The following is a 17,360-nucleotide window of genomic DNA, read 5'->3' on the forward strand; positions in this document are numbered from 1 at the left end:
CTGTGAATATGCTAAAAAAAAACACAGTAAAATGTTTACATAGGGAAATGTTGGGTTTTGCAGAATGTACAGTATTTTCCATTGTTTGATAAATGCAGTTGTCTCTGATTAAATTATATATAACTAGGTGTTTTTCAATTGCTTCATGTGGTATGTTAAAAGTAAGGCGTTCTAATAAGCTTTTCACTATTTTTGCTGCTATTCTAACCAGAACTTGTGTCTTACTTACAAAATGCTCCTTTTTCTCATTGTGATTCTATGGAACAGAAAAAGCTAAGCTTGAGAAGAGGAAGAGATCAGATCCTGGACAGTCTTGTTCTATAATTTGCAATGGGGATATGTGCTCCCCGGCAAGACCGTTTCTCAATATCAAGGTTATTCAATATCAAGGTAACTAATTTTGCCAAATTAGGAGTCAGCAGGCAGCCTGGGACAATATAAACAAGGAGAAGGAAATCAGATGCTCCTGGGAGAAGTGTGGCTCAACACAGAGTAGATGCTCAAGAAATGTCTTAGGAATGGACCGAACCATCCCTACCCCAGTACAGGGCAGGCACACCTTCCTGGTGACTTAGAACCATTAGGTAGGATCCCTCTTCCTTGAACAGTCCCTTATACTTTCCCCCCTCTTTTACATCTTCCCTATGAACCAGCCTCTCTATGTGATTGCCATGGTCAGATGCTACAAACTGGCCTGCAGAGGAGACTTTAAAAACAGGGAAGTTTAAAAATATTTAGATCTTAGAAAACTTCACATCAAGATGCTAAGGTTCAGGCCCTCTGGAAGGAGTGGAATGCGTGGCAATTAAGGGCACATCTTCCGGCTTGGCCTGCGACTGGAGTGCGAGCTCCCTGCTCCTCTTATGAACTTACAGTTGGCTTGCTTCACACAGGTATGTTGCCTGGCCCCCCTCCCCCCAGACAGGATGGGCTTGTGACCCCGCCATTCTAGCCTTACTTTGGCCTGGCTACCAATCGGTTCATGAGAGTAGACCTTCTTTCATTAGTTTCCTGCCTCAGTGACACATTCTGTACACCAAGTTTCTATTATCCTTGGGCGTACCGCAGGTCACCATCCGCCAACACACAAAAAACAACTCCTACAGTGAATCACCGCAACAGATAGTATTTGTTGATTATTGCTGGTTTCATTTTCTCAAAAAGGCCTTCAATTTGTAAATTTGAGACACTTTCATCTACTGACAACTCCCCAATTTTTCCAAGGGATGGAGTGGGTAGGGGCTCATAAAAGTTCTGCTCCTAGGTCATGAGGGGGAGCGTGAACCAATTTTATTTCACAGATGAGCCATGGTGATGATCAGTACATGTTAATAGCTAACCTTGACTGAGTACTCACTGTGTGAGTACATCCCCTTTAGGCCTCACTCACCCTTGGGAGTCTGCACTTCCATTATCTATTTTATAGATGAAGAAACTGAGGCATGAAAAGCTGGGAAGCAAAGAAGTCAGAATTCATACCTGGGCAGCTTGACTCTGAGCCTACCCTCTTCATCACCTTGCACAGCTGCACCTGTGCAAGGATCCCTTACAAGGGCCAGAAGCATCACAGACAATTGCCTGGAGTTTCATGGCATCCCTGAGGCCTCCCCTGGCAACCCAGACACACACTGGAATCTCATGAGGGACCCCCAAAGCACATGGAGACACAAAGGAAATAACGTAATGGGTTAACATTTGGGGGGGCTAATGCAGGGTGAATGTGGAAGTCTCTGCACTCTTCTTGCTTGTTTCTGTACATCTGAGATTATAGCAAAGTAAAAAAAAAATTAAAATGGAAAAAGTGTATTGGAATAATATTAATTGACCTGGAGGGATTTCTATAGGATTTTTTTTAAAGATTTTATTTATTTACCTATTTGAGAGAGAGAGGGGAGACAAGTGGGCATGGAAGCAGAGGGAGAGACAATCCAAAGCAGACTCTGTGTTGAGCGTGGAGCCTGATGCAGGACTTGAGCCCATGACTGTGAGATCATGACCTGAGCTGAAACCAAGAGTCAGATGCTTAACTGACTGAGCCACCCAGGTGCCCCAGGAATTGTTGATGGTAAGAAGTGTTAACAGGAAGTGTTTTTTTTTTTATTTTTATTTTTTAAAAGATTTTATTTATTTATTTGACAGAGAGAGTGAACCTGAGCAAGGAGAAGGTGCAGAGGGAGAGGGAGAGGGAGAAGCAGGCTCCCTGTTGAGTGAGGAGCCTGATGCAGGGGTCAATCCCAGGCCCCTGGGATCATGACCTGAGCTGAAGGCAGACATTTCACCGACTGAGCCACCCAGACAGCCCAAGAGGAAATGTTAATAACAAGATGCAGAAAAGCCACTGTGATGTGATTCTCTTTGTGTAAAGCAAATAATGACAAAATATGCATGCACACATATGTACACACATACATATGACTCTATGTTCTTGTATGGGGATGGAATGAAATGTGTAAAATACATTCAAAAAAATCTGGAGCCTAGTTCCCAGAGATTCTATTTTAATTATTTAGGGGTAGGACCCGAACATGAGTGGCTTCTTTCAAAGTTCCTTAGATCAAAGTTCTCAAATTTGCTGTTAGAATCGTTTGGGGAGTTTTAAAAAGTCCTGATGCCCAGGCCATGGCCCAGATGAATTAAATCAGGCTCCCTGGTCGTGGAACTCAGGCACAGGTGCTTTAAAATTCCCCAGGGCATTCCAGTTGCCAAGTCTGGGGAGCAGGCAGAGCTCCTGGTGTATATGGGGCTGAGAATCACTTCTGAGAGGGAAGGGAAGTCCTTTGGTTAGACTACTACAGGAGAGGCATTTGATATCTACTTTAACCCTGGAAACAGGCCACGAATCAGGAACCTGCAAGGAAACAGAGGCTGTCTCCAGAGATCAAACAACCTGCCAGAAGTCTCAGAGCTCCGAGGTGGTGACGGTTATCCTGAACCGCCCTCTCCCAGGTCAAGGAGGGTGATGGGAGTGGCTTTGAGAAGGCTTCCTGGCTTCTCAATCTCTCCTTTCCGAGATCACACGACTTGAAATTCCTTTAGTAAAGCTTCATTCCTCTGGGTCCCTCCTCCTAGGAGCTATTTTAAAAAAAAAAAAAAAAAAAAAAAGACAAACACTCCTGGGAGGAATTGCATGTTAGTCAGATCTTGATATCTGCCTAGCCAGTGCTGGGCATTTTGAAGGGAGAGAGTTCGAGGAATGCTTAAATCTGGGGAAAGAATGTGATGTAGGGGTGTCAATCTAATGTTGTCCCTTTTTTATTCAAAACCTCTCCTTCGCTAGACTCATTTCATCTTGTGTAATTGACACTTTGTGTCCATTGGCTAGCAACTCCCCATTACCGCCTTCCCCCAACCCCGGTGCCTGGCAGCCATTCTACAAATTTGAGTATTTTAGCTGGTGGAATATAAGTGGAATCATGCAGTATTTATCCTGTAGTTGGTTTATTTCCCTTATCACAAAGTCCTCAAGTTGTATCCATGTTGTTATGTACTGCAGGATTTCCTTTGAGGCTGAATAATATCCCATCGTCTGTACATACCATGTTTTCTTTATCCATTCATCCATTATGGGCATTTAGGTTGTTCCCACATCTTGGCTATTATGAGTAGTGGCTGGTTATTATGAATAAGCTATGTCTGTAAGATTTATTGAGTGCTTACTTACCATATGCCAGGAACTGTTTTGAATGCTTTACATATGTTAGTGTGAGTAAAAGTCACTACAGCCCTATGAAGTCTTTATCCTCACTTACAGATGAGGAAACCGAGGTCCATTTAGTTTGGCCCAAGGTCATACAATTAGTAGGTTGTAAACTGGAGTTTGAACCCAGTACAATCAGGCTCTATAAACAGTGACCTGATCACTATAATACCAATAGTATTAAAAATCACAATGATAATGACTGAGAGCAAACTGTATGTCAAACACTATCATTGGCAAGGTGAAGATGTGACTTACACATCCGCATAACCTTGGGGACAGGATTCAGCACGGTTTTCCAAGAGATTGGTTAATTCCAGAAGTAACACTCCTCCTTATGATTTTTGGGAGAGGGGTGGAGACAGGTTGCAATTAAGAGTTGGGCAGAGTGGTCCAGGATAAAATTACCTCCTGCAGCTGTGATGTGTCCCACCAAGCATCTCCTTGATTCATGCAGTTTTCAAAGTCAGAACTTTACCTATTACTGAGTGAGTGAGTCTGACACAAGTCTACAGCATTTTGCTTTTTTTTTTTTTTTGTCTCCTCCCCAGTATTTTCCTTTTGTTGTGCTTTGTGCTTCACATGATCAGCTCACAGGTCAGGGGATTAGTCAAGAGCTAGGTGCTTACGTTTAAAGGTCTTTAAAAGCCGCTCATTTGATTCACTTCTTCCTTGCCTCTTTGGTGGTAACCTAAATGAGGGCTCCCGCTCTGTGCAGTTAGGCAGTGGAGCGGTGAGAATGAACCACCAGCCTCCAAATCAGCTCAGGAACATTTATGCTCTTTCCAGGTTAAACGTCCCAACACCCAATGCCCCCAGTGGGCCTGGGAAACAACACACACCCCTAAACAACAACAAAAAAACCCATCCAAGTCACAGGCAGTCAACAATATCCAGAAATCAAAGACAGTATACAATAGCTCAGTGTCATTTATTTTGCAATGGCAAATTGATCCACTTTCCCAGCATCCTGCAACTTTTATTGAACTGGGCAGCTAGCCATAGGATACGCCCCCAAACTCTCCTTAATTACATATTTGTTAATTACAAATTAATTACAAATTACGAATGCTGTCTGCAGTTGTGACTGGCGTTGCAGTCCTGGTATCACAGAAGGGGCTTTTTTTCTCAAAAGGCTGCAGCAGTAGCAGCAGCAGCAGTTTTCCCGCCCTACTGAGGGCTCCCTATAATATGCTGGGCACTGCGCTAAGCGTGCCACCCGGCAAGGCCCCGGGGAGCGGCGATGCACCCTCGGTTCCCGGCGCTCGCAGCCATTGTGGGGTGGGCGCTCGACCAGCGGCTCGCTGACACGCCCTCTCCGCGCGGCGACCCGCGGCCAGGGCAGGAGGGGGTGCTCCGTGCGTGCTCCGAGGAGCAGGCGGCTCCCGCGGGGGTGGAATCCTCGCCGCACCGCCCGCGGGTTCGCCTCGGCTGCGTGCGCTCCAAGCGCCTCCCGGGCACGCGCTCCTGGCCCCGCCCGCATGCGGCGGACGCTCGGCCGCGAGCGCGCGCCCTCCCCGCGCCCCCGCGGCGGACGCACGGCCGCGAGCGCGCGTGCGCCCCTCCGAACGTCCCCGGGAGCCGCGCCAGAGCGAGCGCCGGGGCCGGGCGCGCAGGAGTGAAAAGGAGGCGGCGGCCGCGGCTGCGAGCAACAGATCCGGACGCCGCGAGCAGACGCGTTTCGCTGTTGGGCGATTTTTTTTTAATTTCAAAAATATTATTAAATTAGAAAATCCTGCATTTTTAAATGGCGCTGGCCCCAGGTCAGCGGGCGGTTTTCTCTGCTTCAAGATGGGCTTTGCTGTTACCGTCGTGGGCACCAGTGGTGGCCTGATTGTCAGTCTTCTCCGGGCATTTTTAAGGCCAGGAGCCGAGCACTGCATGTAGGCGAATCACCCTGCAGAGCGGTTTGGCTTTTAAAATTATTGTTAGTATTTGGGGCAGAGGACAGCCGATCTTGGGCACTTCGTCCCCTTTGCAGAAGAGGCTGTGAGTCGGAGGTGGGTCGCTCGGAGAGTCGAATTGCTCGCGGGTGAGCGAGCCCCGGCCCCGCGCACGGTCCAGGCGGCCCCGAGTGTGTGTCCTCTCCCTGCCGGCGCCAGGAAAATGGAGGCTGTGATTGAGAAGGAATGCAGCGCGCTCGGAGGCCTCTTCCAGACCATCATCAGCGACATGAAGGTAGGACGCCGGGGGCGCGGCTGCGATGGCCGCGGTCGCGGCCGCGCACGGACCTCGCCGCGGTGCTTCGCCTCCACCCCGGGCCAGCCGCCCGGCCCTTGCCTGAGCCGTGGCCGCCGGCCACCTGCGGGAGCGCTCCGGCCCGGTGTCACCTGCTCACCCGCGGCGCCGCTCCGGGCTCGGCTGGGTCACCGGGCGGGCTGCTTCTCTGGGGTGTCCGATGCCCCCTGCCCTCTCCACGCTCATTGTCCCAGGGGGCGGCACCATCTCGTTTTCATGGGGGCGCAGGGCCCCGGGTCCAAGTTTTCCATTGTCTGTCGCTGGACGGAGTGTCTGCGACCCGTGAAGACTGGGTGCCTGGGCGGACACCTGATTCCCCCGAGTCCGGGGTGGGGGGGCGGCTGGCGCGGTGGTGGGGAGGGGTATGGGGGCTGTGCCCGGCCGCGGGAACTGGCCCTCCACCCCCGTCCGAGGGTCTGGGAGAGAGGCCTTCCTCTCCCTCCTTGGCTTTCAGGTTCACCTGGCGGGGGGGAGGGGGGAGGATCTGAGCAAATTAGGCATTAATTAGGCTGTTCCTAAGCTGGTGAGGGTGTGCATGCCTTCCCTCAGCCCTCCCCGGGGCCGCGGAGCAGAAGTTCCCAGAGTAGCCTTGCTGGGGACCCTCCTTCCACTGGCTGACGCTCCCAGCCTGAAGGCAAGATTGGGTTCTCCTAAACAACTGTATTTCCCCACACACCCACCCAACATACACACTCCAGGTTTTCTCTTGGAAGGATTGTGAAGATTGTGTGTGTGTGTGTGTGTGTGTGTTTCTCCCCGTGTGCGCGCGTGCGCGCGTGCGTGTGTGTGTGTGTGTGTGTGTGTGTATTGGGGGCGGGGAACAACACCCTGGTTTTTTCCTGCAAAGGGTGGGACAGGGGATAACCTGATCCTTGGATGTGGATTTTCTGGTGCATAGAGATAGACCAGGGCCCTGGGTTACTCATCCAAAGGAAATATAACCAGCCTCGCGAGCTGGCTGGAGGTGGGAACTGGGGGCGGTGGGGGGATTTTTTTTTTTTTTTCATGTGTATTTAGGGAGCTTCTCTTTGGCTCTTACCCAGCCCCAGTTTGCCTCAACAGATCCGGGGAGGTGGTGTTTAATTAAAAGCTCGGCTTCCAAAACGAGTAGGCAGGTTGGGAAAGCTGTACAGCCGGTGGGTGTGGACAGCCCCTCTTCAGCCGCTGCCTGGGCGTTTGGAGGAGCTTTTGTCTGATGAAGTGTAAGGTTTAGAGAGGGTTTGGCCTGGGAGGTGGACTTTGTGAAGGAATGCTCAGCTGTCACGCCTGCTTCCCCCTTTTAGAACCAACTGCCATCTCCCCAAGGGTGAACTTTTCCAAGGTGCCTCCATCCTGGTCTTGGGCCTCCTACAGAGCCTGTGTGTGCTGGTTTTTTTTCTTTCTTTCTTTCTCTTTTTCTCTTTCTTTCTCTCTCTCTTTTTTTTTTTTTGGTGAGAAATTGACATTCGTGTAGCATTATCTTCGTCTAGACCCTGCTTGTCCAGGAATGCCTCTAATCCAGCCACTTGGAATTAGATGGATTATTCCCTGTTCAAAGACCGCCTCTTTCATTCCTTTGCCCTCAATCCACATTGACTTATTGAAGTGCTCTTTTGAGACAAAGATCGGTGTCCCCCCCTCAGACTCTGGGGTATTGCTTGTTAACTTAAATTCTGTACGCCTTATAATCAAAGATTTGATTTGAGGCACACGTGTATTTTGATCACCAGGGGAAGAATTTGAGATGGGTTGGTGAAGTTGCTTGTGTGTGTGTGTGTGTGTGTGTGTTTAAAGAGAAATGGATGTTTCCAGTCCCTGAGTAGCAACAAGGACCCAGTGACCTAAAAGTTCTGACCACTGCAGTCCCAGAAAAAAAAAACAAAAAATCCAGAGTTGTTTTTTTTTCTCTTTGTTCCTTAATCCACAGTCCATCCAGGTTGTTTGTGTTTATAGTTTTGAACCCAAAGCGTTTCAGAAGAAACCCCACCACAGGATGGGCCCTCCGTTGTCTGCCTGCCAGCCAGTGGCTGCCCTCTAGCATTCTGGCCAGGGGAATTCGTGGGCGCCAAGGTGGCCTGTTTTTCCCTCTGCAAGATTCCAGTTTAAAAATAAAGATTTATTTAATGCCCTTTCAGCGCTGGATCTATAGTTTGTGGTTCCTGACTTCTTTCCCTTTGAATTTAGTAGGGTTTGTTCAACATCCTGTGGGAAGGCATTTATTTTAAGGTTGTTTGTTTTGTTTTGGCAAAGATTTGAAAAGCAAACTGGAGGGGAAGACTCAAACTTGCCTCGGGGTCTGCAGGATTCCAGACTTTTGGGGAGTAGAGATAAGGAAAAAGAAAGGGGTAGACTGCTTTCCAAGACTGTTTACCCCGGAAGACAGCTGTTGACTATTTTAATGGAGTTTTCTTTTTAAAAGACTTCTTCGTGGGATGGATGGCAGTGGCATTTTAAAAGGGAATTTAAAAAAATTTGGGCATAATAGGATAAGTAGTGCATGAAGTCACCACCAATCGAAAGGCAGACTTTAATATCTGAAGTCAGCTGGCTTTCTAATGACAAGTTTATCCTCTTTTTTATCTTCTTTGAACTGCCATGATGGGTTTCTGATATCTTTGGTCCCCTTCTATCTGCTTTGAAGGACAAGTGTAAATGTTAGAAACCCATTTGGAATGCCTTCTTGAGCAAATTTTTAGGTTATTTTCCCAGGAGTAATGCTGGACTGGGGTAAGGAAAGGGTAAGGAAAAAAAAATTTTTTTTTTTTTTAGTAGCATTTGATTCTCCAAAATGTACAGCAACACAGGAAGGGAGTTAATTTCCTCTTTGGAGGAAAAAAAAAAAAAAGAAAACAAAAAAATTAAGTAGTATCAAGGCCTAACACCATACATCTTCCAAAACCAAAAACCTCAAGACATTGAAAAGCTGAAGAGGAATCTTCTGCTTTTTTTCCTAGCGATCCTTCATCTGGCTAAATCCTCAGCTGTCAGGGTGCTGGAAGGGTGCGGAAGAAACCCTCACCCTTCTTCCATTGGGATCTAGCAGCAGCTGTTAAATAACTTATTGATTCCTTGACGGGAGGAAACCTTGTGTTTTTTCCCTGTTTTCCACCCTACTGTGGTGGTGGCCACTAATGATGGTGGGATGCAGAATCACTTACTGGCTGCCTTTCCGCCCATCCGCATAAATCAAGTTGTCTGGTGCGATCTGGTCCCAAAGGAAAGGGGAGATGAGATTCACGTGGCTGGAGGCTAGGGCCCATCGCCTGTTTGGAGGAACGGTAGCTTGACTCTGTGGAAGGCCATTTGACTGGCTTCTGATGTTTGACAATGGTTAGACATTAAAGAGGTTCTAGAATCTTTCTGGAGTTTCCATCCAAGTGCCAAGAAAAACAGGCTAAATGCTGCCAACAGCAGATTTGAGCCATTGCTTTTTTTTTTTTTTTTAATTTATTGAGATATAATGGACATATAACATTATATTAGTTTTAGATGTACAACACAGGGATTTGATATGTCGTTTTTAAAAATTATTATTTTTAAAATTTATTTACTGTGTATTTTAATGCTTAGGTAACTGAACCAGCAAAGAATTTGGTGATGTTTGGGGAGCTTTTAAGACCAAGAGACTGGCCAAACTCAAGGGCAAGTCACTGTGATATCTTTCTTCTTTTAATAATTAACTTGGGTTTTTTTGTTTGTGTGTGGGTTTTTTTCTTTTTTTTTAAAATTTGGATGCTGAAAACCAAATATTTTCCTCAGCCTTGTTGCACAAGAATCACCATGTCAGGAGCTGAACTGGGCCTGATGCAGGGAGAACTTTGTACTAGGTTTGAGAATGTGCTGGAGGTTATGTAATGGGACTGGGGGGGGCGGGGAGGGAACATCCAACCACACCTCGAATTCCCTACCCTACCTCTCCCTGTAGAGAGGGGTGTCCTGTTACCAACACCTGTGCTGAGCAGAATAGGGGCCTTGTTCAGTTCCTCTCCATTGCCCCCCACCTCTGTTTGCACTGGTAGCCTCTCTCCTAAGTTCTGCCTAAAATTAGAGCTGGTAAAGGGACTTCTTAAATTCCATGGAAATCTTTTGTGGTTCGAAGACATGACACGGTATTTTCCCCCAAGTTATCGTAGATCAAGAATGTGGGTATTGGGTCCAGCGCTGGATAATGATTTCAAGATTGTTCCCCCTGCCCTCCCCGCACTGCTCTGGCTTTGGGGTTTCTGTCAGACAAGAGGCTCCCTTCCTCTGTGTTTATCGAGGGCCTGCTATGTGGAAGGTCTCTTGCTGGACAGCGAGGAGCCAGAGAACCAGCAAGGCCTGCCCTTGGAGAGCTGCTTGTCCTGTGGGCCCAAAGTAGGTAACATTAAGTAGCCTATGGGGGCCACGAAGGAAGGGCATCGATTAGTTTTTGAAGGACTTCCCTTTGACTCTTCAAAAAAAAAATTTTTTTTTTTCTCTAGAAGAATACTGAAAACCCAGTGGAGGCCTCCAAGAGCAGCCAGGTGCTCTGAGGGAGGCCGGCAGCCCTGTCAATGGAGACACACAGAGGCAGGACAAGCAGAGCCCTTGTAAAGGACAGATGGGCCCCAGGTTGGTTGTTCTTAGCAAATGGCTGTGTTTGCCCAGGATTTTACAGCTTCCTCAGTTTGGGCCCGTGGGAGAAGAAGGTGAAGTGAAGATGTCATAAAATTGGCTGTGGGGGAACTGCCCGGAATGGGTACCTGTTCTGAGATTGAGGGCCTCTTCTGTGTAGATCAGCCTGTTTGGCTTTTTAGGTGCAAATCTTGTTCATGTTTAGAAAGAGGTCTTTTTTGGGGGGGGGGGGTCTTGGCTTGAGTGTTTCTGTGGGAAAATCCCATATATATCATATTTAACCAAATTGTGTAGAACTTGTTCTCCACACTGTGAATCCCCCCCCCCTTTTTTTTTTTTAAAGATTTTACTTATTTATTTGACAGGTCACAAGTAGGTAGAGTAGCAGGCAGAGAGGGAGGGGGAAGCAGGCTCCCTGCCGAGCAGAGAACCTGATGCGGGGCTCAATCCCAGGACCCTGAGATCATGGCCTGAGTGGAAGGCAGAGGCTTAACCCACTGAGCCACCCGGGTGCCCCCACACCGTGAACCTTTATGTTCTGAATTTCTGTAGATAGCGATGGCCCACATGGAGAGAAGGTCAGTCCTAGGTCATGGCTTGCATAGAAGATGAGCAGAGTTTGAATTTTGCCTGGCTCAGCTATCAGGCAGTTCTTATGAGAGTAGCAGGTACTCGTAATTCTGGAGCATTTACTGAGCACCAGCGAGGTTGCAAGCCCTGAGCTCAGTGCTATGATTCAGCGAGTAAAGATACAGAATTTCCAGTTAAATTTGGATTTCAGGTAAACAGCAAACAGCTCCTTAGTATAAGCATGTTCTGTGCATCCTGGGGCTTCTCAGCTCCTGACCTTTTGTACTTTGAACTGCTCTTTCGCATCCAGAGGAAGGAAAGAGCTGAAATGCTCTCTGTCAATATGGCCAGCTCATTTGAGGTGGTTAAAATGTTTGGAGGATGAAAAGGTTGAAACTATTGATCTGTTAGGCACGGCATCTATAATTTTCATCTGGGCTTTTCCATCTTCCCGAGGATGGGTGAGAGCTGGCAAGATTCCTTCTGCAGGAGACTGTTTAGGTGCTCAGATTGGGAATGGAAAAATGAGATCATTTCGAGGTCTCCCATTACTTCTCGGAACTGCCTTCAGGACACTTTCCCCTTAAACCCACACCTCTGCAAAAACAAAGAAATACCTCTCCTGGAACCAAACAAAAGCCAAAGGCAGAGTTAGCTGCCTAGGACATCAGAAGAGAAGTATTTGGGGCTCCTTAGAGGGAACTGATGGATGCCTTAAGCTGTTAACTCAGATTTGCAGATTGCACTGCTGATATAGCCTTATTAAGTAGCAAACCGGAGAGACAAATGGAGTAAATTAATTGGCTGAGCTTTGAGAAAGCCCATTGTATTTGATGGCGGAGGTTCTCCCTTGAATTAGTTGGGAGGCTGCGCCAGGTTTCCTCTGAGTATCTGACAAACAGACGCACACGAAACCCCCAAAAGTGAAATCCAAGCCACCCAGCATGGATTCCAGAGCAGCCCACCCCTTGTCAGTGTTCCCCACCTCTTAGCCCAGGGAGGACCTGGGCTGTGTGTCTCGGCTGCTTCCCGATTTCAGACGCTCTCGTGTGCCACCTGTGTATAGTAGATGCTCAGTGTTCATGGCATGTGGTGAACACGGGGCCAGAAGGGACTTGGGGGGAACCCGCCATGTGCTAGGCATTGCACTGAGTGCTTGGCGTGCTTGGTTTCACATTATCCTCACATCAGCCCCACTTAACGGATGAGAAAACTGAGGCTCTTTGAAGAGTGGCGGTAACTTATCCAAGGTCTTGGTGAGGGGGATTGGTTCAGACCTTGGCCGATTGGATTCCCAAAGCTGGAGCTCTTTAGACCGTGCTTCAGGTGGTGGGGGGGGCAAGGAATGGATTTCTTTCTAGAAGGCAGCATACAGAATTCCACTCGCTGAGTTCTACAGGAGGCTCAAGGAAGGAATCAGGCTCTTATTTCCATGCCTGGAGCCCGGAGCCAGTCTGGAGGCCCGAACTTGAGCTCAGATGCTGTGGGGACTGTTGTGGGGCGGGCGGCTCCCATTTGGTTGTCACTTTTGTGGAAGTCGTTTAATTTATGATCTATTGACCTATTGCGGCTTCGTTCCCTCTCCCACTTACCGGTCTTCTCTGACAGACCAACCTGGAGTTCTCCTTTCTTTTTCTTCTGGGTGTGCAGAGGGGAAAGAAGCTATGGGCCAGGCTCTGGCCTGTAACCCTTGGCTCCTGTCCTTGTCCCCATACAAAGTACCCACAGTCTTTTCTGTGACTGGCCGGAGGGCTGTGTTGAATGTCCCGGGAGCCCCTCAGTTCCTGAGACTTGGGCAACTGTGCAAGCCTGGCATCCCTCTCTAATTATATGAGTTAAATAAGTTCACCCAAAGTTCAGATGACGCCTCTAAGGGAACTCCTTACCTTGAACTCATTTTGTGTCCAGCCCTGGAACTCTCTTGTAAAAGAGCTTTTCTGTATTTAATTATGTCCCAGTAGCTCTCCAGTTTGGTTGAATCTGTAGAGCCATTTCAGGTCTGTGTTTGAAGTTGATGGGATCGCCAAAACCTCCCCCCAAAATACCACCCCCCCCCGAATCCCCTCCTTCCTTTGCTGATTCTTGGCATAGACGGCCTTGGTCATAGTTTCTAAGTGGTTTTTCTTTTCCTGTCTAGTTTAAGTGAGTTAAAAAAAAAATTGAGTGCCGTTTGAGCTGTGTCTTTTATTTGCTTTCTTCCCCTTGAAGAATTTGGGCAACTGTAAAATATTAGCTTGCTCAGCATGAGTGGCCTCCTAAGTCCTGGAGGTGGACAGCAGGTTTTTTGCCTGGGACTCCCTTCCCATAGGGCAGAGGTCTCTAGCGCCCAGAGGAGTGGGTCTGGCCAGAGGAGGCGGCTCTGGGCTGGTGTGCCCCTTCTGGTAGAATATGCTTGGTTACAGGCATGAGAGTGTGGAATATCTTGTGAGCCTTTAAGACACTGATCCCTGGACCTATTCCCTGGAGGTTCTGAGTCCCTACTTCCGGGGGACATCCCGGGCATTCACATTTTTTTTTTTCAAGCACTCGCAGGTAATTCTAATGTGTAGTCAGGCTTGGAAACCACTGAGTCATACACATTTTTAGCACCCTCAAAAGTACTTTCTCAACCTCACTGAGGTCTGAGTAAAAGCATGTTTTGATGTTTGTGCAACAACGTGAATATGCTAAGCACTATTGAACTGGACACTTAAGAAGGACCGAGATGACAGATTGTATGTTGTGTGTGTTTTGCCACCAATAAAAATAAATTTAGAGTGAAACATTAAATAAATTGAAATATAAAGATAGTAGAAAAAGCATCTTTAGAATACGTAATGATTTTAACTATACAGTATTGTCCGATATGATTTTCTGCCATGATGGAAATTGTCAAATATGTTAACCATCAGCCACATGTGACTACTGAGCACTTGGAGTATGGCGAGTGTGACCAAGGAACTATTAAGTTTTATTCACTTTTGCTTGAATAGCCATGTGTGGCTAATAACCACCGTATTGAAGGGTATAGATCTATAACATACCATCTAAGTAAAAACAGGGAGCTTCCTGCACACCTTCTCCTCCCATGGGGCCCTTCATTGGCTCCAGGCCCTTCCTATGGAAATTCCAGAGCTCCCGCTGACCTTGGAGTCAAAGAGATCTGCTTTTCAATCCTGTAGGCAAGTTACTTATTCTCTCAGCCTCCTTTTCCTCTTCTGTATGAGGGTCTAAGAAATTAACCCACCTCAAGGCTTCCGAAATCAGACTGTGCTGGCTCCGCGCTCGACACCTTGCCTTGCCCACCGGCACTCGGGTGTGAGCTGCTTTTACCGTTCCGGTCACTGGTCACTGTAGTAATTCTTTCCACCACTTGAGGCAAAAGCTACCCCACCCTTGACCAAGCTGTATTTAGAGTTTGCACTGAAGTTGCAGGAAATGGAGAAGTTGAGTTGTTTTTTTCTTGCTAAGTCAATTACTCTTGAGTTCATTATAACCTCATCTGCCTCCGTTGGGTCTATTTGCATTTCTCTGTTTGCAAACCCACTGTCTGTAAAGGGAGGGGGAGGGCTGGGTACCCGGCTGAGAGCTTGAGGGCCTTTAATGCTTAAAAAAAAAGTCTTTCAGAGGGTACCTGGGTGGCTCAGTGGGTTAAGCTGCTGCCTTTGGCTCAGGTCATGATATCAGGGTCCTGGGATCGAGTCCCTCTTCAGGCTCTCTGCTCAGCAGGGAGCCTGCTTCCCTCTCTCTCTCTCTCTGCCTGCCTGTCTGCTTACTTGGGATCTCTCTCTGTCAAGTAAATAAATAAAATCTTAAAAAAAAAAAAGTTTTTCAGAGATGTTTACACCAGGGTAAGGGGAGAGGAGCAGCTTTGTACAGACTGTCTTTTTCTGTCTACATTGAGTTCCCCTTTCTTTTTCTGGAGTGACCACCAGGAAAAGTGGCCGCTTTGCCTCCTAGCCTGCTCTGTAGCAGCACCTTGGCATGGATTTTCTGTCCCTTCCTAGGACTTAGCCATATTTGGGTTCTTCCTACCTGCCTACCTGCCAGTTGTGTCCCACCTGCTTTAGCCTGGGATTCGAGGACCCCGCGCTTGGGCCCTAGCTAAGTGGTCTGCTGTATGCCTAGTGCTCCCCATCCTGGAGTCTGTGGTCTCTTGGAACCCATCCTGTGCCCCTCATTCTTGCTGTTTTTCCTGCTTGGAAGTCATTTCTACATTGCTGTCCACTGAAACCTTTCTCATCCTTCAAGGCCCCACCACAAAGTTATCTCCACTTTTCCATCAAACCCAGATACCCTTAGGCATTCTTCACCTTCTCTGTCGAGTCTGCAGGTATTACATTCTACCTCATGTGAGTGCCCTTGGGCTTTGAAGCCTGGCTCTGCCACTTCCTGGGTAGATTGCTCTGGGCGAGTTACTCAACCTCCTGAGACTTGATTTTTCTTATCTGTAAAATGGGGGAACCAATATTTCCCTCTGAAAGTTGTAGAGGCTTCAGAGAAAATATGTGTAAAGGGCTTAGCATGAAATAAATGCTAAATAAAATGCTCTTGTGTATCTGAGCTACCCTGGTAGTTTCTAGTGGAGTACCCTGTGATAACGGCACTCAGATGTTTCAGAAAATACAAGAGACCGGGGCGCGTGGGTGGCTCAGTGAGTTAAGCCTCTGCCTTCAGCTCAGGTCATGATCTCAGAGTCCTGGGATCGAGTCCCACATCGGGCTCTCTGCTCAGCAGGGAGCCTGCTTCCTCCTCTCTCTCTCTCTGCTTGCCTCTGCCTACTTGTGATCTCAATCTGTCAAATAAATAAATAAAATCTTTAAAAAAAAATACAAGAGACCTGTAAGTCCACTTTGATAATGCAATGGAGAACATCACAGTGCTTTTCAAATTTCAGTGTATGAATAATTTGAGAGAACACAGTACACATATTCAACAAACGTGTTGACGAGCCTGCTGTGGTCCAGGCATTGCTGGGGGTAGAGGTACACTTGTGAGCAAGGCAGGTAAAGCCCTCGCCCTAAAGTTGTTTTGTCTAGAAGAGGAGCAGAGAAGCAGCAGGATCGTAGGGAGGGCCTCTGATTGTCACCGGGAGTGGGAGGACACAGTCAGGGGAGGCTTCGGTACGAATGACACCCAAACTAGACCTGCATTTTACTTTCCCTGTTTCCTAAGCACAACCAGGCATTATTCTAGTGTCTTACCAATAGACTCTTAACTTTTCCCAACAACCCAGTGGTTGCTGCTATAATTCCCACTTTACAGATGGGGAAACTGAGGTTCAGAGAGGGGAAGCCATTTGCCCACATCATACAGCCCGTGAGAGGGAAGGCTGGGATTTGAACCCCGGCGGTCTGGCCCCAGGGTCTGGGCTCATCCGCCGTGGTGGGCTGTCTCTTTTCCGATTCAGTAATGAGTGTGTTTCATCGATCTCTTTGAGGATTGTTCTATCTGTACCTTTAGGACTCAGGATGAACCAGATAAAGCTTAACAAGCGAGGGTCTCCTCTGAACTGCTTCAAGAAGCTCAAGGACCTTCTCTCTCTTTAAAGCAGAGTTAGGCCCTGCGGACAAGATGGTGTTGGGTGGTTGACTCCCCCCACGGGTGCCTCTAATTTGTCAGCAGAGGGAAGTCGGTGGGGAGCAGGCAGGGTGTGAGAGTGAGGGGTGTGACAACCAGGAGACGCTTGTTTGTTTTGCTGAAGAAACCCCCTCCACCAGGGTCGCCCCAGTAACGGGCTCTGCGCCCCACATGGCTGAGCGCAAAACAGGAAGGGGGGATATTTGCAGCAGGAGGCTGGAAATGCTTGAGATTAGTTTCCAGGGAGACCTCAGTTTCACTTCTGAGGCCTGGCTTGCTTGCGCCCGGCTCCTGCAGCTGAGCACGGAGTCATTAAGGAAGTCTTTGAGTTTGGTTTAATGGTCGCTCTTTGTTTTGAAGTGATTGTTTACTGAACCTTCAAAGCCAGCTCTCCAGCAGGATGTGATCTCGGGCCTGAATAATTGGATGAGGCACCCCAATAGGAAGCAAGTAGCGGGGAGCAGAGCCAGGAGGAGCGAGCTGGTGGCCAAGCCTTTGGCATCCCGGCACTCAGAAGCTCTGCAAGCTGCCGCTGGAGGGACTGAGGGCGCCTTGCAGCCAGGGGTAGACCTGAAGCAAGGGTCCCCTGGAACCTGGCCTCTTTGATGTTGTGCTGGCCTTAATTAGGGGCACCCTAATTAAGTCACTAAGGAGGAAGCTTATTCCTAAAAAAAAAAAAAAATTAGCAAGTGTTTTGCGAACATTTCATGAGGGATTACTT

At 48.0% G+C, this 17,360-nt stretch overlaps 1 protein-coding gene across 6 annotated transcripts in view; it reads left to right on the plus strand.

Moving 5' to 3' along the window:
* Window positions 1–4,700: 4,700 nt before the first annotated feature.
* Window positions 4,701–17,360, plus strand: part of MTSS1 (MTSS I-BAR domain containing 1) — a 145,340-nt gene continuing 132,680 nt past the window's right edge. For 3 of the 6 annotated variants that reach the window (XM_080801970.1, XM_080801971.1, XM_080801972.1), the window contains exon 1: window positions 4,701–5,875. In XM_080801970.1, the coding sequence (XP_080658096.1) occupies window positions 5,804–5,875 (72 nt within the window). In that variant the 5' untranslated portion in view covers window positions 4,701–5,803. The remainder of the gene's footprint in view (window positions 5,876–17,360) is intronic. The other 3 variants (XM_080801974.1, XM_080801975.1, XM_080801966.1) reach the window with 1 other exon arrangement.

Source organism: Martes martes (genome assembly GCF_963455335.1).
Source record: "Martes martes genome assembly, chromosome: 4".
Classification (NCBI taxonomy): Eukaryota; Metazoa; Chordata; class Mammalia; order Carnivora; family Mustelidae; genus Martes; species Martes martes.